General features: G+C 51.1%; 1 protein-coding gene across 3 annotated transcripts; it reads left to right on the top strand.

Moving 5' to 3' along the window:
* The first annotated feature begins 4,438 nt into the window (after positions 1-4,438).
* On the top strand, positions 4,439-20,788 carry HK3 (hexokinase 3). Of its 3 annotated transcripts, none has more exons than XM_008692334.2 (19): positions 4,449-4,651; positions 7,727-7,848; positions 10,671-10,833; positions 11,039-11,193; positions 11,280-11,399; positions 11,490-11,585; positions 12,477-12,576; positions 12,658-12,841; positions 13,295-13,450; positions 13,584-13,835; positions 14,207-14,502; positions 14,596-14,735; positions 14,815-14,934; positions 17,562-17,657; positions 17,843-17,942; positions 19,545-19,728; positions 19,820-19,975; positions 20,145-20,378; positions 20,467-20,788. In XM_008692334.2, exons 1-19 carry the CDS (start codon positions 4,588-4,590, stop codon positions 20,609-20,611), a joined length of 2,883 nt encoding a protein of 960 aa, XP_008690556.1. In that variant the 5' UTR covers positions 4,449-4,587; the 3' UTR covers positions 20,612-20,788. The 3 variants fall into 3 exon arrangements, with proteins under 3 accessions (XP_008690558.1, XP_008690556.1, XP_008690557.1); XM_008692335.2 differs by having other exon boundaries at positions 13,602-13,835; XM_008692336.2 differs by lacking the exons at positions 20,145-20,378; positions 20,467-20,788 and having other exon boundaries at positions 4,439-4,651; positions 17,843-18,013; positions 19,820-19,969.
* Positions 20,789-20,880: the final 92 nt, after the last annotated feature.

A 20,880-nucleotide genomic window follows, 5' to 3' on the forward strand; every position in this document is an offset into this window, starting at 1 on the left:
TCAGTCCTAAAAAAAATGGTTTCTTTTGACTCTTGTATTATTTTCGTGTTTTCCTTCTAACGAAAAGTAATTTATTAGTTCTGTCCCATCAACTTAATTTTCACTAGTCTCTCTCATTAAATGGCAATTTATTGGAGGTAAAACATTACAAACGGGATAGTATGTTTATCTCTTTGCCTGAAGAGAAGAAAGGGGAAAGGCTGATTCTAGAAAGTGCGTTTTTTTTTAGCTTAAAACTGGGCAGTCTCCCTAGAACATGGGTTTGATAAAGGCTGCTTGTTTATTCTCCGTGTGCCAGTGGTCCTGTGGGAGAGGCATTAGTGAGACAATGAAGAGACAGAAAGTCAGTGGAAAGAGCATCATATCACATGAACCTGAGTCTGAACCCCTGCTTCTGATACGGTTAACCCCCATGAGACTTAGTTTCCTTGTCCATAAAATGGGGGAATCATACTTACGGGGTTCTAAGGACTAAGATAATGGATATAAAGGCACAGTATCTGTCGTATGAAGAAGGTGATGAGTAAGTGGCATCAGTTATTAATGTGATGCTAGTTTTGTATGTCATAAGTAGTGTTTGGGTGAGAGAGAACAAAGCCAGAGAGAGATGGGGTGCAGATGCAAGAGGAAACAGTTCTTAGAGGAGTTAGCCCTTGACTATGTTAGCTTCATCAATTACCAGCCTTCTACAAGTTTGGGTCCCTGGACATTGAGAGCTCACCTAGGACCCTTAGATTTTGGGTTGTTTTGTTGTGTTGTGTTTTGTTTTTGCTTCTTCTGAAAGATGGGAAGCAGATGTTCTGCTGGTGTTACCAACTCTTGGAGAGCTGGAAATCTCCATGAACTTCACAAACTATTACCATAAATTGGGAAAGAGAAGAGGAGTTCTCTGTGTCAGGCATTGTGGTTGTGTAATTTCCTTTCATCCTTACAACAGCCCTCTTCTAGCAGAGGCTGTGCCTTGCCCATTTCCCCTGGGCACTCACCATTCTATTACATACCCACAATGTCCTGTTGCAAGAACTTGCAGCTCTCTGCCTTAGCACATCTCTAGATTTGTGTGTGGCATAGGCTGGGAAGGCCAGGACTTAGGCCCCTGAGGCAGTCCTCAGTCAGTGAAAAATAGAAGTTGGGGGATAAATCTTGAGCCTCCTTACCTCTTAGGTGGATGCATTCTCCACCAGAGTTCTCAGAGTTACTTTGTGGGATTGAACCTCAGTAGCTCCCAGCAGCAACTTAATTATATACGTTCTATTGTTTTTCTTTTCTTCCTACCTCACTTCCAGCTCCCCTGTCAGTGCTTTCTAGATCAGAGACTAGGGTGAGGGGCCCTCACTCTTGGGTTCATGTAAGGGCAGAGTTGGCACTTAGGTGAAGGTAAGAGGACCTCTTTGCATTTTGTAGCTAGGCACTTCCCATGCATCACCCTAATCCTAGCCCTGGCCGGGATCGCTTCCCAGTTAAGGTATTTGCACTCAAATTAGGTCTGCCTCTGGGGAAATCCAAAGTAAGGCAAATCCTATGGAGAAATTAGTCTCCGTGTTTTATGCTTAGAAAACTGAGACCCAGAGAGGTGAAGAGATTTGCCTAAAGTCATACACCTGGTAAATGGGATGGGATTTGAACCCAGGTCTACCTAACACTAGAGCTGACGCTCTCTGTACTTCACTACCCTACCTCCTACCTCTCACTTGAGTCCCAAAACTCAATGGAAATTTCAAGTTTGGGTGGGCTCATTCTCACCTGTGAGGCAGAGAAGCTTTGGCCCTAAGTTGATTTAGTAGATGGAAATTAGGCTGAGGGGAAGGCAGATAGTAAGTGGGTGGGGGTACCATTGGGAAGATAGAAGAATGTATAAATCTGGAGTGGAAAGACTGCTGAAGCCATATGCACCAGGAAGGCAGGAAGAGGTTATTTCAGTTTCAAAAGCCCTGGACTATTGAAGAGGTGGCTCTTCAATTTAACAAAAATTAACTGATACCTATTACATGTCAGGTCTAGATCCTGGGACCTGGGTCTCTGAAGATGAATAAGAAACATTCTCTGGGAGCCCATGATACAATGGGGGAATACAAACACATAAACAGATTATTATTTTTTTTTTTTAAGTAGGCTCCACATCCAGCACAGAGCCCAGTGTGGGGCTTGAACTCACAATCCTGAGATCAAGACCTGAACTGAGATCAAGAGTCAGATGCTCAACTGAGCCACCCAGGTGCCCCTAAACAGATGATTTTTAACAGACTGTTGTCAATGCAATGGTATAAGCCAATTCAAGACACTGGGATCAATAGACCACCCTCAGCTGGGGTCAAGGCCAAGAGGAAAGGCTCCACAGCATTGGTGGTGACTGAAGTCTAGAGGATAACGAAAAATTAGGTGAAAAGGCTAGGGAGGGCAAAGGGGGAGGTTATTTCAGATAAATCAGCATGAACAAAGACTTATAGCAAGAAGCAGCTTGATGGGTGTAGAAGATCTGCAAGGCACACCTGGAGTAAAAGGGTGTGCAGGGAAGGGTGGGGAACTTAGAGCCTGTGTGCTTGGCTGCTGGGCAGTGTCAGCTGTGAGAAGCAAGCCTATGAACAGCTCAAGAGTAGGGAGACCCTGGCTCCTAGCCCAACCGTGGCTGCAACCCACCTTTCCCTGACCACCAATTCCCATTCCTTAGTTCCTTCTGGACAGCTGGAGATTGGTACTAATGGGCTACGGGGGAGGCTTGTCAGGATTTGTCCTTCTTGTTGGTCAGTGGCCATCTGGCGTCTGAAGAGAACTGTTGGCCACTACTATGCCTCTGCTACAGCCAGGGTTGTCACAGCTGCTCACAGACCTTAAGCCCAAGGCACTTCCACCCTCCATAGGCTCTGACACAGACCTTCCCTGACACTTTGCCTAGGGACCCCTACTCCTTCGGAAATAGATACAGGACTTCCAGAAACGTGGATTAAAAAAACCTCTGGCATTACTTGTCAGGGACATGCCCTTACCCTGGCCCAGAAGACTGCGGACTTTGGCTGTCAGCATGAATCACATTCAGTTCCATATTCTTTCCCAACTAGACAAAACAGAGAGAGACTAGAGCCCCAGGCTAGGCAGGATGTTATGGGTGATGGCCACTCTGTCCTCCCTACCTCCAACCCCGATTTCCCTGTCTTTCAGAGCCTGTATGTCTGATTGGTACCCAGTGAAATGGGCAGTAGGGCTGATAATCTGGCATGTTTCCAGGCCCAGTCATGCCAAAACTAATACAAGAGCCACTGTCCCTGGTCTCCATCCTGGTGTCATACGGAGGCCATGTTCTGTCTGTAGATAATGGTAGGGTTAACTGCTAATGAGGTAGCCCAAAGTTTAAAAATATCTGCTCACCAATTTCCCAGAAATGAAAATTGATGTGGTATGTCTAATCTCCTATCATGGTGGGTGTCTTAGTCTGTTCAGACTTCTATAACAAAATACCACAGATTGAATAGTTCATAAACAACAGAAATTTATTTCTCACAGTCTGGTGAGATGCTGGAAGACTCAGATCAAGGTGCCAGCATGGTTGGGAGAGGGCCCTTTCTTAGGTTGCAGACTGCCAACTTCTTATATCCTCTCATGGCAGAAGGGGCAAGGATGCTCTCTGGGGTCTCTTTTATGAGGGCACTGACCCCATTTATTAGGGCTCTGCCCTTATGACCTAATCACTTTTTGAAGGCCCCATCTCCTAAAGTCTTCACCTTGGGCATTAGATTTTCAACATAAGCATTTTTTTTTTTTTTGGTGGGGGGCTGATATAGATATTCAGACCATAGCAGTGGTCATAGTGATGCCCCAAGGTTCTATGCATTCAAGAAGACTAGTTTGTGGGAAACCAGCTTTGTGGCCAACAACTCTATCGTAGCCTGAGATTCCCCTTCCCTGCTGGTAGAGAAGACCCAAGGTATGAACATATACCCCCTCTACCCCTCCTTGGCCTACCATCTCAAGGCTAGATTCCACAGTCTGGCTGCTACCTCTCCCATCATATATACCCACATACATGTATCTTTAGGTCTTTGGAGCTGACCCCCACACCATGAAGTTGCCTTGTGCTCCATGATTTTGTACACGCTCTTCTCTTTGTGAAGGATCACCTTTGCCAGCATACTGCTCTTCTTCCTTCAAGGCAGAGCTTCCTCAGCTTGCCCTGCCCACTCTAGGGCAGAGTTAGTCTCTTCCTCTTGTGTTCCACATTGCCTCTTGCTCGTTAGTACATTTTTGAAAACTGTCTATTGTATATTTTCATGCTAGATTCCTCCATCTTTCCAGGGGTGAGCCACCACGTCAAAACTCAGACTCTGAGTGTTTATAAAGTGGACGGAGCTCCCAGTATTAGGGGATGTCCCAGGGTCCTTGACCTAGTTCAGGGTTCCAGCTTCCTGCAGTCATCTTGCATAAGTTTGCACCATAGCACTGCCTGCCCTGGGCTTCTCTTAGGGCAGACTCAGAAGGAAGTGCACCTTCCTGAACTAACTGATGTCTAGATAGTGGTGGCCGAGGAAGAGGGTGGGACATTATAACTCAGGTGACCCATGAGTTTCATTTTTGGGTGCAAGCCAGGTCAGTGGGATGCGTCACATTGAGAGAGAAGAGCTCAAGCCTGAGGAAAGTGACCAACTGCTGCTTCTCCCGGGTAAGACCCTCCTCTAATTCCTCCTTGCTTCAGCCCCATCCCCTCACCTTCATCTCTCCAGCTTGGCCCATGCTAGCTGAGTAGAGGCTGGAATGACTAAGCCAGCTGGTCCTCAATGATAGCTCCCATCCTTGGCAGGGGTCCCTGGGATCCTTTTCAGAAGGAAGACTCACCTCATGTATCTGATTCAGCTGAGTTAAGCTGAGAGGCCAACTGTTACTCAAACATGTGCAGACCCTGGCTGAGTTCTGGGAATCTAGTGATGTGGGAGACATGTCCCTCCCCACCAGGCTCAGCTGGAAGAGGCAGACATGAGTACATTTACTGGGAGTGTAAATACTGAGGTTTCTTGGAGGAAGCTTCACAGTCTCTGGCATGTAGAAACACTGAATAAATGTCCAATAGAAGAGTGAATGAATAAGAGAGTAAATGAATGAAAGAATGATTGAGTTAGCTGGGCCTCAAAAGGAGAGCGAAAGCTTACTCTGTGTAAGGGGTTGGCCCTTTCCTGAGATTATAATTGCCTCAGTCACCCCATTTTAGTCTTGAAATAGACCTGTAACATTTGGGGAGCTAACATTCCTATTTGACAGATTTGGAAATTAGGTATATGTGACTTTGAGGAAATTTGTTGGAAACTGATTTCTTAGTTCTCTGAATAAGGACCCCATCCCCACCCCGCACCCCCAAATTTTTCAAAGCTGTGTTAGCACCTATCTGTGTCAAATGCTGTGCTGGGCTGAAGATGCAGATGACTCAGACACAGTGGTTCCAGGCTCGAGGAATACACAGTGGTTCCAGACTCGAGGCTGGACAGCAAGAGACAGGGCGAAACTTGTAGTCAGTGTGGCTGGAGTATGAGGGGGAGGAGCAAGAGAGGAAGCTTGGGGCCTGCAATTCTATGATAAAGAGTTTTACACTTTTTTCCCCCCACAGTGGGAGATATCACAATGTGAAGGTTTACCTCCTTTCTTAGGGGGAGATAGGGCTGGGGAATGGCATGATAAAATCTGTTTTTGCACAGTCATTCTGGTGATGTGTTGGGAGTTGGTGGTGCAGGGAGGTGGACAGTATCAGTTAGGAGGTTGTTGGAATAATCAGATGGGAAGAAAGTCTAGGGCAGTGGCAGTGGGAACCAGGAAGAGGGGATACGTGGGAGAGCACTTTCCATTCTTAGCTCTTTCTTCCTGAGACCTGATTGCATAGAGGAGGTGAGGGTCAGGAATGTAGACAGTCACCTGAATAGCTGTATGAGTGAGCAACCTTGATGTCTCCAGCCAAGGTGGAGGACAGGAAGAGTTTCATGGGGAAAAGTGAAGGAGAAAATGAATGTATCTTCGACCATGGAGTTTGAGGAGTCTCTCCAGCATCTGGAGAGTGATGTCTAACAGACCATCAGAATTTGGGATTTGGCTCAGGACGGGGATTTGGGAGCCCTGACACAGAGGTTTTAATCAAAACTTGGAGATGATACAAAGGGCTGTGGAGAAGAGGGCTGTGATCAGAAACAGGGGTGGGGCATTGTTAAAGGGGAGAGGAGAGAAAGAGTTTTGAAGATTATGAGGGACTCAGGAAGGAGGCCCAGGAAAGACTGGCTGTTGAAGCCAATGGACAAGAATTTTGCAGTGAAGAGAATGCTCATGGTTTGCATGCCTGACAGAGGACAGTAGGGGTGGGGACCGAGGAAAAGACCGGGATGGGGCAATCAGCAGCAAATAGGTGACCACGAGGAGGGCAAATTCATGGGCATGATGGGAGTGGAAGGTGGGGAGGGGTTGCAGGGATGGGAAGGTATCTTCCCCCGAAGTCTTGCTGTTACAGGAAGAGAGGTAGACTGATTCAGTGGACAAATCCCTTCTGCCCGTCGTGGGGCCTTTACTGCATTTCCCTTCTCCTTTACCCCTGAAAGATCCCTAAATCACTGAAGCTCCCTTGGGAACTTCTTGGAACAGCAATACCACCTCTAGCTTGAATTAGCAAAATACCAGACATATCTACAGTTCTTTACAGTATGCAAAGGACTGTCAGAACCATTAACTCCTTTAATCCTCACAAGAACTGAATTTTTGTTCTGTTATAGAGGAGGAAATTGAGGCTTAATTCAGATTTAGCTAAATAAATCTGAAGCCACACTCTGCACAAGGTTCTTTTGCTCTCATTATTTCATTTGCCCCACACAGGTCTTTGACATATGTTGGTCCCCATTTGGCAGATGAAGAAACTTAGGCCTCCATATTGGAGACCTGGTGCTAGCTCCTTTGGGGAGAGCTGGGTCCTTAACTCTGAGCACAGGGCTCTTTCCATTCTGCATCATTATAGCTTCCAAAACCCACCCCTGAGCTGATGTTTCTGTTGCATATTAAATTTCCCAAAGCATTTTTCAAGTCTTATTTCATTTAATTCTTACAACAACCTTGTGAAAGTAGGTATCTCCTCCCACATGAAGAAACTAAAACTCAAAGAAGTCATAAATGACTCACCCGAAGTTATGCCACTAGTGGAACCCCTTTCTGAAGTGCAGATTCATCCTTGTCCACTTCTCTCTTCAGGATGAAGTTTGTACACCTTAGCTTGGCAGAAAGGCCATCCATAGTCCAGCCTGCCTGCTTCTCCAGTGGGTCTTTGGCTCCTTGTTACCTCATACCCTTTGTTCCAAACCTCTAGAACATCTCTGAACTCCCAAGCACAGTAGCAGGTCCATTTCTTACTGCCTGCGTCAACCGTACTGTGATTGTTGGTAAGGCTGTGAGATCCCTCAGGACAAGGCCTATGTCTGCTTTGTACTTCAACATCTGGCACAGTAGGCATCAGGAACTGGTAAATGTAAATGAGTGACAGAATGAATAAATGGCGTTGGGATTAGAAATCAGCCTTCGCAGTGCTCTGCTAATATATGTGCTTCTGGAAAGTAGGGGCCTTCTGTTTGATTACTAAAGGATCATTGATGGTCAGAGGTTCTGAGTCTGCCTACAGCTTTCTTCCTGGTCCCCTTCTGAAGGACGAAAATTAGGGGTCACAGCCTCTGAGGGCCTATAGACTATGTGGTTCACCCGGGCTGTCCCTTTCCTCCTATAGGTGGCCACCCTCCATTGTGGAACCACATGGACTCCATTGGGCCAGTAGGGTTGCAGCAAAGGGAAGGAGCTCCTGGCTGCTCCCAGGAGGGCTTGCCCTGCCCCTCAGACAGCTCTGAGCTGGTAAGTTCAGCACTGGGTTTCTGACTCATGCCTATTCAAGGCTATCAAGAGCAGGATCAGTTGAAGATGCCATGGGGCCATGGGCTCACAGCAATGCAGTCCTTTCTAGTTTATCAAGCCTTTCAGATCCGATCTAGTACCTTTGTGGCTCCACACCAGCAAGTTGGGGATTATCTTCTCATTTTACAGCTGAGGAAGAGGGGGCTTAGAGAGGTAAAATGATTGGAGTTTTAACTCGTGACAGGAGCTTGAGCTGAGGTATTTCAGTTCCAAAGGTGTTATTACTTTTGCCACCTTGCTACACAGGTCCTGTCCCTGACCTAAATAGTCTAGAAAGGACCCTCTTGGGGTTTTCTGGTAGAAGACTGTATTCATAAGGGACTTCCTTCCCCTATTTCTCTAGTTACCCCTGCACATCTCCCTCCCTTCAAATGGCCACTGCAGTCAGGCCCACAGATATGATTTCAGTGCTGAACTCAACTTGGAGGTTATTCTGCAGCATAGTCCATAGGCCTCAGGTTAGCTCAGACTGAGTTTCTCTTTTCTGTCATCTTGACCAAGATTTAGAAACCCTTGCATATCACACCATCAAGCAGGAAACACTTGTGTAAGTCATTTCGTATCTCCTAGTCTGTTTCCTCATCAGTCAAATGGAGGAAAATAGTCTAATCCTTTGACCCCCTGGAGGATTAAGTGAGCTAATGGAGATAAAGGACCTGTACAGAGGAGGCATCTGTGAAAAGGTTCTTGAATTGTTCCCTGCAGTTTCTTTAGTTTTCCAGTTTGTTCTGACATCTGCTGGACTTGGCTTATTGCCCAAACTGTGGGGGCATCACCCCTCACTGCATTTCATGCTCCCACCTCACCCTTGTTCAGTCTCTGCCCCAGACCCTGCTGTCAACATTTCCTCTGTATGCAACTCATGGCTGGGCCACAGAAGTGAGAAATGACATGGCCCCTGGTACTGGGGACTCAGGGGACTTCTGAATATTATTATTTTCTCTGGAATAGGGCCACACAGCCAGGAAAAGTGGCAGGGCAAGGACTCAGTAAGTTTTCTCATCCTATGGGGTTTCTTCACTGCAACCTTCATCAGTTTTGGGTTATTTTCAGGTGAAATTGCTTGTTTCTATAAGGCTTCACATTCATGTGGAAACACCTCTTCAGTCAGATCTGGGTTCAAATTCCACTCTGTCCCTTAATAGCTGCTTGGGTTATGCAGATGACTGTTCCTCTCTGAGCCTCAGTCTCCTCATTTGTAACATAACCTAGGAATAACCCTTCCTGGTGTGTGTGGCTGCTAGAAGCATCTCCTATAATGTAAACATGGAACTGAACATCTGGCACTCCAGTTAGGGTCATTTGCCTCCTTAGGGATCTGTTTTCCATTCTCTTCCTAAAGCAGAGGTGGAACTGAGTCACCCCCATCTCCCTCACTGAACAGCCTCTCCTCCCTGGCTCCCCCTGCCTCCTTATTCAGATGCCTGGGTGGTTACTTTACAGATACGGGTCCAGTGTGGAGCAGTGGGTCATAGGAATGGAATTCCTGTGGAATAGTGGTGAGGACCTGGGAAAGGCTAAGCCCAGGAGAACAGAGTCACAGGTTGGGACTCCAGCAAACCCAGGGAGGCTGCTGGCGTCTCTTTGAAGGACAGGCCAGAGGGTCATCTGAGGGAGGTGTCCACATAGAGGTGGAGTACAGGGGCTCCTCTTAGCTCCCTCACAAGGGGCTACTGGTGGGGAAGAACCTTGGGTGTCCCATCCTCTGCTTTCTGCCTGCCTACCCCTCCCATTACTCTGATTCACACCTGGCCACCCTTCCCCCAAATCCATCCCCTCACTCTGAAGAAAATCCCTATATCCTCTTCCCCAGATTTACAAATGGCTTGTTCCCTTCCTTCATTTAGGTCACTTCCTCAGGGAGAACTTCCCAGACCAATATCCAAAAACACCTTTTCTCCCCTGGTCACTCTCAAACTTCTATTCCTGCCTTAAATAAATAAATTTAATAAATAAATAAATAAACAAACAAATAAATAAATAAATAAATAGCTACCGTTACTACCAGAACCATATTATATGTTTATTTGCTTATTTTCTGCCTCTGTGCTGAACTCTGGGCTCCACAAGAGCAGAACTCACCTGGTTATGCAACATATAGTGCTTAGAATAGTGTTGGGCCCCTAGTAGGCGCTCAGTCAATGTCTGTGGAAAGGATGGCCGACTGCTGGGAGGACTCTCCTCCACAGTGTGGCCTCCAAGTTCTCCGGAGCTGAGCTTACTTAGGCTCCAGAGCTAAGTGGATTGGGAGAGGGAAGCACCTGACTTGAAATTCATTCCCACATTTGTTCATTTGTTTGCTCATTCAGTGAATGACAACTCACTGAGCAGCCCACCTCTGGGTACTGGAGCCAGAGCGAATCAGTGTTATAACAGGAGAGGCCTCGAAGAAATGGAAGGGGCAGGGGATATAGGGATCTGAGAAGGAGCAGCCAGAGAATGGAGCAGGAGGAGGAGGTGGGTGTGTCTCCCCTCCAGGAAGGAGCCTTCTGAGAATGCAGGAACTGAGTATGGGCTGTGGGCAGCAAGAGAACCTAGGTGTGTGAAGAGGTGAGGAGTGGGGCTGGGCAGGTGCTGGGGAGACCAGCGAGGCTCAGAGAGGACTTAGGCAGGGCTCTAGTCAGCCCCTGGGAAAGCTAAGGGACGTGCTGTTCTGGACTGGGAAAGGGGGGAGCAAGCTGGGCAGGGCGGGCCTGGTTGGAGTCAGAGGACTTGGCTAGGCAATGGGGCTCCTGCCCAGATATTAGCCTGTTTCTCCCCAGGTGCTGGAGTGTCTACAGCAATTCAAGGTGACGGAGACACAGCTGCAGCAGATCCAAGCCAGCCTCCTGGGCTCTATGGAGCAGGCACTGCGGGGGCAGGCCACCCCTGCCTCTGCTGTCCGGATGCTGCCCACATACGTGGGGTCCACCCCACACGGCACTGGTGGGTGGCATAGGCCAAAATGGGTGGCCAGGCCTGGGGAGATAATTCTGATCTGGGGGACGGAGAAGTCCTTTATCCCTCTTCCCATTAAGGTTCCCAACTCGAAGCTCCCTTAATGAGACTTTGTAGTCCTTGGGGATGTTTCTGGGAGGCAGAGGGCTTGGTCTCACCAGCTGCATGCCTTTCTGTGTCCTGTTTGCCCCAGAGCAAGGAGATTTTGTAGTGCTGGAGCTGGGGGCTACAGGGGCCTCACTGCGTGTTCTGTGGGTGACCCTGATGGGCACTGAGGGTCATAGGATGGAGCCCCAGAGCCAGGAGTTTGTGATCCCCCCAGAGGTGATGCTGGGTCCTGGTCAGCAGGTGAGAACTCACTGCCCAGTCTCTGGGAACTGGCTGGGTGGCTGGGGCTCTGGTGGACAGAGCTGAGCCCCCAACTTGTCCCACAGCTCTTTGACTTTGCTGCCCACTGTCTGTCTGAGTTCCTGGATGCACTCCCCATGGACAAACAGGGTCTGCAGCTTGGGTTCAGCTTCTCCTTCCCTTGTCACCAGACGGGCCTGGACAGGGTGAGGCAGAGTCGGCATGGGGACAGTGGGTGGAAGAGTTGTAACCCCATGAAGGCTGTTGGAGGAGTGACCCAGCTTTTCTGCCCCCAGAGCACCCTTATTTCCTGGACCAAAGGTTTTAGGTGCAGTGGTGTGGAAGGCCACGATGTGGTCCAGTTGCTGCGAGATGCCATCGAGAGGCAGGGGGTGAGTGGAAGCAGGGGCAATGGGAGGGCTGCCTGTGTGGCTGGGCCTGGGGCCAGCACGCAAAGGCTGTGCCTGTGCTTCTGGGAGGGCCTGCTTTCCTTTTCTATTTATATCCTTTATCCAGTTTAACCCTGGGGCAAATGTCGCTACCATTCCCATTTCATTGGTAAGGAGTTTGAGGCTAAGAAGGGTCAAATAAATTTTCAGGACCATAGGGCAAAACAAAGATGAAAAGACTTGATCCTGTCTTCAAAGACCTCACAGTCTAGTGGAAAAGCATTCTGACAAAGGATTGTCCCTGTCAAGAAGGTGGTTACAGTGACTCTGGTAGCACTGGGAAGGGCACACTTGGACTTGGGCGGGGGCTTGAAGGAGGAGTTTGCCGGGTGCATAAGCTGGGGCTGGGGTGGAAGGTCTGTTTTCAGAGAAAGGTATATGCAAACACTTGGATGTGGAAGAAAGGTGGGTCTGGATCCATCTGGACTAACTGCAGTGATGCTAGTGGGTGGAAGTCAGGGCTGGGAGGGGCTGGCTTGGGAAGCCAAATACCTACAGTGCGGTCTTCAAGGTGCCACGCTTGCTCACAATCATCTTGGTCCTGTGGGGAGCACTGGTGTTCTGGAGGTAATGACTGAGGTTGGGAGACTTTGAGAGACCCAGGGCCTGAGTAGGGGGTGGAAGAGACAAGGGGGAGTGTGGGATGGGAGGAAAATTCTCTACGAGGGGTTGTGGGGGGAGGACCTAGAGTATGTGTGTGGGCATGAACACACATTGTGTTTCATGGACTCTGAGCACCTCCATCAAAGCCAAGGCCTTAGCCTTGCCCATCCCCCAGGTTCCCTGCTCTGCCCACTTAGGTCAGCCATGACCTCTGCCCTCTCCATTGTCCAGGCCTACAGCATCGATGTGTTTGCCGTGGTGAATGACACAGTGGGCACCATGATGGGCTGTGAGCCAGGGGTTGGGCCGTGTGAAGTCGGGCTTGTTGTAGGTGAGCCATGGGCCATTTGTGGTGATGGGTGGGGGGTACAGCTACCTGATGGGCAGGTCCTGATGGATTCATCCCTGCCAGACACTGGCACCAATGCATGTTACATGGAGGAGGCAAGGCATGTGGCAGTGCTGGATGAGGACCGGGGCCGCGTCTGCATCAGCGTTGAGTGGGGCTCCTTCAGTGATGATGGGGTCCTGGGACCAGTGCTGACCACCTTTGACCATGCCTTGGACCGAGAGTCCCTGAATCCTGGTGCCCAGAGGTGGCCTGACCTTCTGCTCTAGGGCCTATCACTCTTCTGCTTCCTTTCTCACTGCTGTCCCTGAACTCAGGCCCTTAGGCCCCTCCCTATTGCTTGCTCATAGGGTTTCCAGGTGGCATCTTGGGGGGCCCTGGCCAGGCTCAAAGAAGGAAGGGCTCAAGATTCTAGAACCCATAATTTTCAACTCATAGCCCTCTCTTATTACTAACAGGTGTTGGGGATTGGGGGTAGCAAAACGTTCCCTGTCCTCCAGGAACCCCTCTGAACCTAAGCCAGAGGGGGCAGTGGGGTCTGGATAAACATCCATCTATCTCCTGGGAAGCCATTGCTTCTGGAACCTCCAGTCTGGGGGACCCCAAAGAAAATGATCTTTCTTTTGGGGCCCTTGGAGGTGGGGCCAGGTGGGCTAAGGGCTTAAGGAAATCTCTGTCCAGACACCCTTCTTACCTGTAGGTTTGAGAAGATGATTGGAGGCTTGTACCTGGGTGAGCTGGTGAGGCTTGTGTTGGCTCACCTGGCCCAGCGAGGGGTCCTCTTTGGTGGCTGCACCTCCCCTGCCCTGCTGAGCCGAGGCAGCATCCTCCTGGATCATGTGGCTGAGATGGAGGAGTAAGTAGGGAAAGCCAGTGGGCTTAGACAAGGAGCTTCTTGGCTTGGGAGAGGGGAGGTTGCTCTGTCCCCCAGGTAGCCATGGGGCTGGGGGAGGGCAGGAAGCTTTGGGGCTACTTGAGTCCCAAAGCAGTACCCTGTGTCCCTCCAGCCCCTTGGCTGGGGCAGCCCGTGTGCATGCTCTCCTGCAGGACTTGGGCCTGAGCGTGGGGGCCTCGGATGCTGAGCTCGTTCAGTACGTATGTGCAGCCGTGTTGACTCGGGCTGCCCGGCTCTGTGCCGCCGCCCTGGCTGCTGTTCTCTCCCGCCTCCAGCACAGCCGGGAGCAGCAGATGCTTCAGATTGCTGTGGCCACCGGAGGCCGAGTGTTTGAGAGACACCCCAGGTACTGGAAATACACACAATCCTGTGTGGGCAAGCAGCAGGAACATGAGTGTTTTCCATAAAGACCCAGAGGGCACTCAGGCACCATGTGTGTGAGGCAGTGGGTATGAGTGGCACCTGAGCAGAGTAAGGTCAGATGGGGACTAAGGGAGGCCAGAAGAAGTCAGAAGAGAGAAAAGATGCTTCCCTTTGGGTGTGCAAGGGAGGGGGACTCTGGGGGCACTGGGAGCACTGGAGACACTGGGCATAAGGTTGATGTAGAGCTGGATTTAGAACTGAAGGGATCTGAAGTGATGGGGCCCAGGGCTTCAGCAAGCCCTGGGGCTCAGGGTCAGGTGTCAAGCCAGGTATGCCTGCTTTGTGTCTGTGTAGTTTCCTCAGCGTCCTGCAGAAGACTGTGATGCTCCTGGCCCCCCAATGTGATGTCTCCTTCATTCCCTCTGTGGATGGGGGTGGCCGGGGCGTGGCAATGGTGACTGCTGTGGCTGCCCGTCTGGCTGCTCACCGGCGCCTGCTGGAAGAGAACTTGGCACCTTTCCGGTTGAACCATAATCAGCTGGCAGCAGTGCAGGCACAGATGCGGGAGGCAATGGTCAAGGGGCTCCGAGGGGAGGCCTCATCCCTCCGCATGCTGCCCACTTATGTCCGGGCCACGCCTGATGGCACTGGTGAGGACCTGGCCTGAGTGTGGGGCTGGGGTGTGGGTTCCTGGAGGTCACAGAATGTGCTTTGTCCTGACACTGAGGACCTCTGTCCCACAGAGCGTGGGGACTTCCTGGCCCTGGACCTGGGGGGCACCAACTTCCGGGTGCTCTTGGTGCGCGTGACAGCAGGAGGTGTGAAGATCACCAGCCAGGTCTACTCCATCCCGGAGGATGTGGCCCAGGGCTCTGGACAGCAGGTAGCCAGAGCTTGGACCTGATGTCAGGGGCGGGGAAGGACCAGGGCTGGGCCACCCCCTGACTTGCCCTCCACCTCAGCTCTTCGACCGCATCGTGGACTGCATTGTGGACTTCCAGCAGAAGCAGGGCCTGAGTGGGCAGAGCCTTCCGCTGGGTTTCACCTTCTCCTTCCCATGCAGGCAGCTCGGCCTCGACCAGGTGAGGGAGGGCCAGGAGAAACCATCCCCAAGGGTTTTCCACCCTCATACCCTTCATGGAATGGGCAGAAGGCTGGGGAGAGGGCTTCAAGTATCCTGGGCTGGATGGGGGAGGGCAGAAGCACGGCTGGGCTGAGCCAACACCTAGCCTCGGTTTCACTGGACATGGTGGGTGCAGGTGGAGGGGGTGTGGTAAAATGGCCTGGAAACCAGGGCTGTAAAGAGGCCTGGGATGGAAAAGATTATGGATACCCCTGGGGACTGCTAATGGGCAGGAAAGTGGAGCCAGGTTAGGTGTGGGCACTTGGGAGCAGTATAGGCCCAGCTCAGGGCTGATGAAGGAACACATTGACTGTAGCCCACAGCCCTGGTGTACTGATCTAGGAGAACTGAGGGGAACAGCACTCGTTCCTAGTTCTCGAAAGGGCTCGGTTGCGCGGTTTCTTTGCCCTACCTCCCCTTCCCAAACTTGCTGTGTCCCTCTCCTGCCTGGCTTGGTGTTGGGTGGCTGACCGGAAGGGCAGAGCCGCAGGCACGGATCTAGACATAGCAGCACTAAGCCTACGCCTCTGCATGGCCTTCAGCAAGAATGCTCGGCTTCTGAGTGCACACCCCTGACGCCTGTCCTGGAGACAGCTCCTCCCATACTCTGGTCCAAGCTCCCAGGAGTCTCCTCGTCAACACCCCCAGCTTCTGCCAAAAAGCCTCCTGTGAGGAAGAACTTGCTGCCCCTGAAATTGCCCACTATGTTCTTCCTGAAAAGCTCTGCCTACTCTACCCCACCCAGCCTTTGTGCAGTGTTCAGCTGTGCTCCAGCTCTGACCTCTCTCAGACACATGCTTCTGTACTTGGCTTTCTTTTACACAGTGGCCCTTTGGAATCAAGCATTCAGCAGTGTCTCTCTGCTGATCTGCTCCGCTCTAGACTAAGCATGCTGGTACCATTTGATTATTCCTTGTAAGGTGTGAGAAGCAGGTGGGACTCAGTATGCAAAATCAGGTGCGCAAGAAGAAACACGGCCCTATTCATTTTCTAGAACTGAACTTAATTTCTGTGTTGAGCCCACATTCTTTTTGGGGGGGTGATAACTTAATGATAATCAATTTGGGGACCTTTATCCCCAGATAGGGGCCCCTTTCAGCTGCATAGCATCCTTTGCTGTGTGTGGGCAGACACTCTGGGAACTCAGGAGATGTTCAGGCCCCAGCTGTATGGACTCTGCCACTTCCTCTCTTGACACCTCCCTTGACAACTCACCTTCCCCTCCATGGGGAAGGAGGACAGAGACCTACTCTGCTATCAGATCACTCAAATCTCTTCTGTGTCCTCCCTTCCCACAGGGGCATGGCCCAGGTAGAAGCATAGGACACCCTACTCAGGAAAGTCCAAAACCTGGCTCTGAGGGCCCCCAGCTCCCCTTCCCCAGACCAGGGGTCTTTCTTTTGTCTGGGAGCAGAGAAGTATTGCTGCTACTTGTAATCTGGGTTCCCCCACATTAGCCCTCCTTCTCATTTGCCCTCTCACTCTCTGGTTTCTGGTTTCTGTGTTTGAGGCAATGAGCATTGAGCACTCTGGCTGTGGTTACATAGGGAAAGGGATAAAAGGAAATATTGTTGGGGGAAGCGTCAGTTCATATCTCTAAAATCTTCTGCCCCAAAGATTTCCTTTCTTTTTTTTTTTTTTAAAGGTTTACTTAGTTTAGCGAGGGTGCAGGTGGGGGAGGGGCAGAGGGGCAGGGAGAGAGAGAATCTTGAGCAGACTCCCTGCTGAGCATGGAGCCCAGACGCAGGGCTCTATCCCACCACCCTGAGATCATGACCTGAGCCGAAATCAAGAGTTAGACACTCAACTGACTGAGCCCCAGGGCACCCCCGGAAAGCTTTTCATGCCTGCTCTACATCTCCTGCTTTGGGCAGAGCTGTGATCTTCTAACAGCAGGAGAATAATTCCCCCTGCCCGCTCCCTCAGAGGAAGCACACTTAGGAAAGAATAGTCCTAGACTGTGTAGCCCATCACTAAGTTCACAATTTAAGGCCAGTTTCTCCCAATAAAGGCCCATCTGTCTTGTCTCCTCCCATCCTGCCTAGGTGTTCTGGGTTCTGGCTTTCCCTTTTGTCCTTCACTCATTTCTGGAACACAAGTGAATCTCCTATCGATACGGCTCCGTCCCTAATTCCTCAGTTTCCTTATTCTCAAGTAACTCTTATCAGTTCTTTCTAAAAGAGCAGAATTTTCTGTCATTTGGACCTCTGAGCCTTCTCTGTCCTCCCCCTTCTCATACATAGCACTATTTTACCTGCTCTGTTCATTCCTAACCCAATTATGAAGGGCCATTCCTTCTGGGCAGCCGTCTTAAAACGTCCAGACTTTCAGACCATCTGAGCATTCTGGCACTAATAATAGAAGACACAGGTCCGATAGTTATTAATAGGTTTCTTTACATTGGAAGCCTCCTGGGGAGTTAGGTGGGGGCAGAGGGCAAGGCCCTCAGCCATGTGGCAGAGTGGGCATGGAATCCTGCTTGGTGAGGGGGGATATCATATGCTTCTGATGGGATACAGACTTTGGGGAGGGAGAGTGAGATTCCAAGGGCCTTCACCTTCCTGTCCCACCTTTGTCCCACCCCAGGGCATCCTCCTAAACTGGACAAAAGGTTTCAGTGCATCAGACTGTGAGGGCCAAGATGTTGTGTGTCTGCTGCGGGAAGCCATCGGGCGAAGACAGGTGAGGGGTCTGCCTCCAGGGGTGCTTTGGGGCTGTGGCAGGACTTGAAGGGAGCAAAGGGTCTCCTGCTTCTTGACCTGGGGGGGTGGAGTGGGTGGCTCTCTGCAGTAGAGACCTCTGGGTCCAGCGCTGGTTGCCATGACAACTGTGTTGCCCAGCAACTAGCAGCATCCTTTTGTGTGCAGGCAGTAGAGCTGAATGTGGTTGCCATTGTCAATGACACGGTGGGGACCATGATGTCCTGTGGCTATGAGGATCCCCGTTGCGAGGTCGGCCTCATCGTTGGTGAGGAGGGCCCTGCTCTTTTGTGCTCCTACTGCCTGATGTTAATTCATTGCCTCCTGTTGATTCCTCAGGTTGGACGTTCCTCTGGCCTTGGGGATGTGGCATCATTCCTGCCTGACTCAGCTAGGCCCTGCAACACTCATTTAGGCTGGGTGTCTGAACTTGGCTCAGCTCAGCTACTGATTCATAGTCATTTAAGCTTTCTGAGCCTCAGTTTGCCCTTCTGTTAAATGAATATGAGCTTTGGAGTCATACAGATTTGGGTGGAAATACTAGCTCTGCCACTTCCATCTGTAGGACCTTGGCCAAATCACCAGAGCCTCGGTTTCCTTCTATGATAGAGATAATAGTAACACCTATCTCAAGGATCGTGAGGGTGAGAGGAGAGGGAACAGTGCCTGGCCCATGGTACACAATGCTTGGAACTGGGTAGAGGCTGGGGGTGGAGGACACAGAATGAGCTGTGAGTGTCCTTCAGGTAGCCCAAGATCCTGTCTTTATTAAGCATTTCTCCTCTGGCCAGATAGGGGCTGGATGAAGAGACAGAAAGACTATACATAAAGATGGGGGAGATACCTATCTTCTCAAAACCCACCATTTAGTGGGGATTAAGCCCAGGACAGATGCAGCAGTCAGAGAGAGCTGAACCTGACTGTGCACAACAGGGTGACAAGGCCAGGAGCAGAAAGGAAGTGGTCCTAACACAAACGGGACTTGAAAAGAGGGTCTAGGTCAGGGAGGAGGGCTCCCACAGCTCTCTGGGCATCAGTCTCCTAGGGCAGGAGGTATGTGGTAGCCACCTTTTTGAAACTGGGAGCTTCTTGAACATAGAGCCTAGAGTGGGGAGGTGCTCAGGTGAGGTATGCCTAGATTGCTTTATGAATAAACTGGTCAGAGGAAATCCAGGTGGGGCTGACAAGGAGACCACTTGCCTAGAGCTGACCATGTGTTGGTGAGAGGAAGGGGATATCTTTACCCAGAATGTGCCTTCTGCCTAGAATGCCTTTCCTTTCTGTGCTTCTTGGCTTCAAAGTCAAATCCAAACATCGTTTCCTCTCTGTAGCTTTTCCTGAACCTCTAGGCGGGAAGACTCAGCTGTGCTCAAGGCTCCCATGATGCTCTTCTTTGCACTTCTATTTGGGTGCATACAGGCAATATCAGAGTTAGCGGCTTATTGCCCACCCCCTGGCCACTGTGGGGCTCCTCATGTCTGATTCCTGTCTATGTCCCCAGCTCCTGACCCAGAACCTGCTAGTTTAGACTAAAGCTCTGGAAAGCTAGTCAAGGGAGCTTGGGCCTCTCAACTGAGGACAGTGGGGGAGCTTTCACAAACCTATCAGGGGTGCCCTGGCATAGTATGGAAGATCCACGGATGCTGGTGCTCGTAGGGAAGTCAGTGGAGGCCCAGAGGGGCTGATGCTGCCAGGGTCTGCAGAAGGAATGTCCGAAAGGAAGGCAGACCAGGACATAGGACAGGTTGTGAGTGTGGGGAAATGGAGAGGTAAGAAAGGAGCCCAAATTTTGCCATCTCAGTTTGGGAAGGGCACAGAGGGTCTTATCTATGTCAGTAACTGACTTCTACCCTGTCTGGCCTCTCTGCAGGAACTGGCACCAATGCCTGCTACATGGAGGAGCTTCGGAATGTGGCAGCTGTGGCTGGGGACTCAGGCCACATGTGCATCAATATGGAATGGGGTGCCTTTGGGGATGATGGCTCTTTGGACTTGCTTAGAACCTGCTTTGATGCAAATGTGGACCAGGCATCCATCAACCCTGGCAAGCAGAGGTATGCGTGGGGCTGGGCAGGGGTAGCGGGTGGTGGCTGGCACTGGTTATGGTAGCCAGTAGGGTCTCCTGACCTTTGTGCTTTCATGCAGCTTTGAGAAGATGATCAGTGGCATGTACCTAGGGGAGATCGTCCGCCACATTCTCTTGCGTTTGACCAGCCTTGGAGTTCTCTTCCGGGGCCAGCAGACCCAGCGCCTTCAGACCAGGGACATTTTCAAGACCAAGTTTCTCTCTGAGATTGAAAGGTGCCTAAGGCCTGTATTGCCTCCTTCCATCTCCCAGAAGAATCTATCTATCCACTTCGGGTAAAATGCTGGTTGGTGGGAGGTCTATTCCAGAGGATGGAGAACTCAGGAGGTGGGAAAGCTAATGCAGGACCTTGGCCCTCTGTGCTCTATTCCTTCCTGTCCCCAGTGACAGCCTGGCTCTGAGGCAGGTCCGAGCCATCCTGGAGGATCTGGGGCTGCCCCTGACCTCAGATGATGCCCTGATGGTCCTGGAGGTGTGCCAGGCTGTGTCCCAGCGGGCTGCCCAGCTCTGTGGGGCGGGTGTGGCTGCTGTGGTGGAGAAGATCCGTGAGAACCGGGGCCTGGAAGAGCTGACTGTGTCCGTAGGGGTGGATGGGACCCTCTACAAGCTGCACCCCCAGTGAGTCTGGGTTCTGGGATGGGCAGGGAGGAATGCCCCGGTGGGATCTGGCTGGCCTGGGCTCACCTCAGCCCCCCACGTCCCACAGCTTCTCCGGCCTGGTGGCAGCCACGGTGAGGGAGCTGGCCCCTCGCTGTGCGGTCACCTTCCTGCAGTCGGAAGATGGGTCCGGCAAAGGTGCAGCCCTGGTCACTGCAGTTGCCTGCCGTCTTGCCCAGATGGCCCGTGTTTGAGAAAGTCTTCAGAAACTACTCTTGCTGGACCAGGGCCCAGGTTCCACTGTCCCCAGCCACCCAGGACTCCCAGAATAGCCCACGTGTGGCTCTTCTGCAGCCGCTAGCCTTGACCTCTGGCTTTCCCAGAGAGAAGTAGCACTCGGGTTAGCAATATATATATATAATTTATTTACATTCACGTCCGCTAAAATCCCTACGCGCCCTGGCGGCCGGGCAAGGCTGTGTACATAAGGCCAAGTGTAAGTGCGCGAATGCACTTAAGACAG

The sequence above is a fragment of the Ursus maritimus genome, unplaced genomic scaffold, assembly GCF_017311325.1.
Source record: "Ursus maritimus isolate PB19 unplaced genomic scaffold, ASM1731132v1 scaffold_15, whole genome shotgun sequence".
Classification (NCBI taxonomy): domain Eukaryota; kingdom Metazoa; phylum Chordata; class Mammalia; order Carnivora; family Ursidae; genus Ursus; species Ursus maritimus.

What these genes read in the sequence shown, in the direction of transcription:
- HK3 (XM_008692334.2), top strand. Translation starts at nt 4,588, where the DNA reads ATGCGTCACATTGAGAGAGAAGAGCTCAAGCCTGAGGAAAGTGACCAA. An exon ending in ACCAGACGGGCCTGGACAGG is followed by an intron (nt 11,400 to 11,489) that starts GTGAGGCAGAGT and finishes TTCTGCCCCCAG; the next exon opens with AGCACCCTTATTTCCTGGAC. An exon ending in GGCAGCTCGGCCTCGACCAG is followed by an intron (nt 14,935 to 17,561) that starts GTGAGGGAGGGC and finishes GTCCCACCCCAG; the next exon opens with GGCATCCTCCTAAACTGGAC.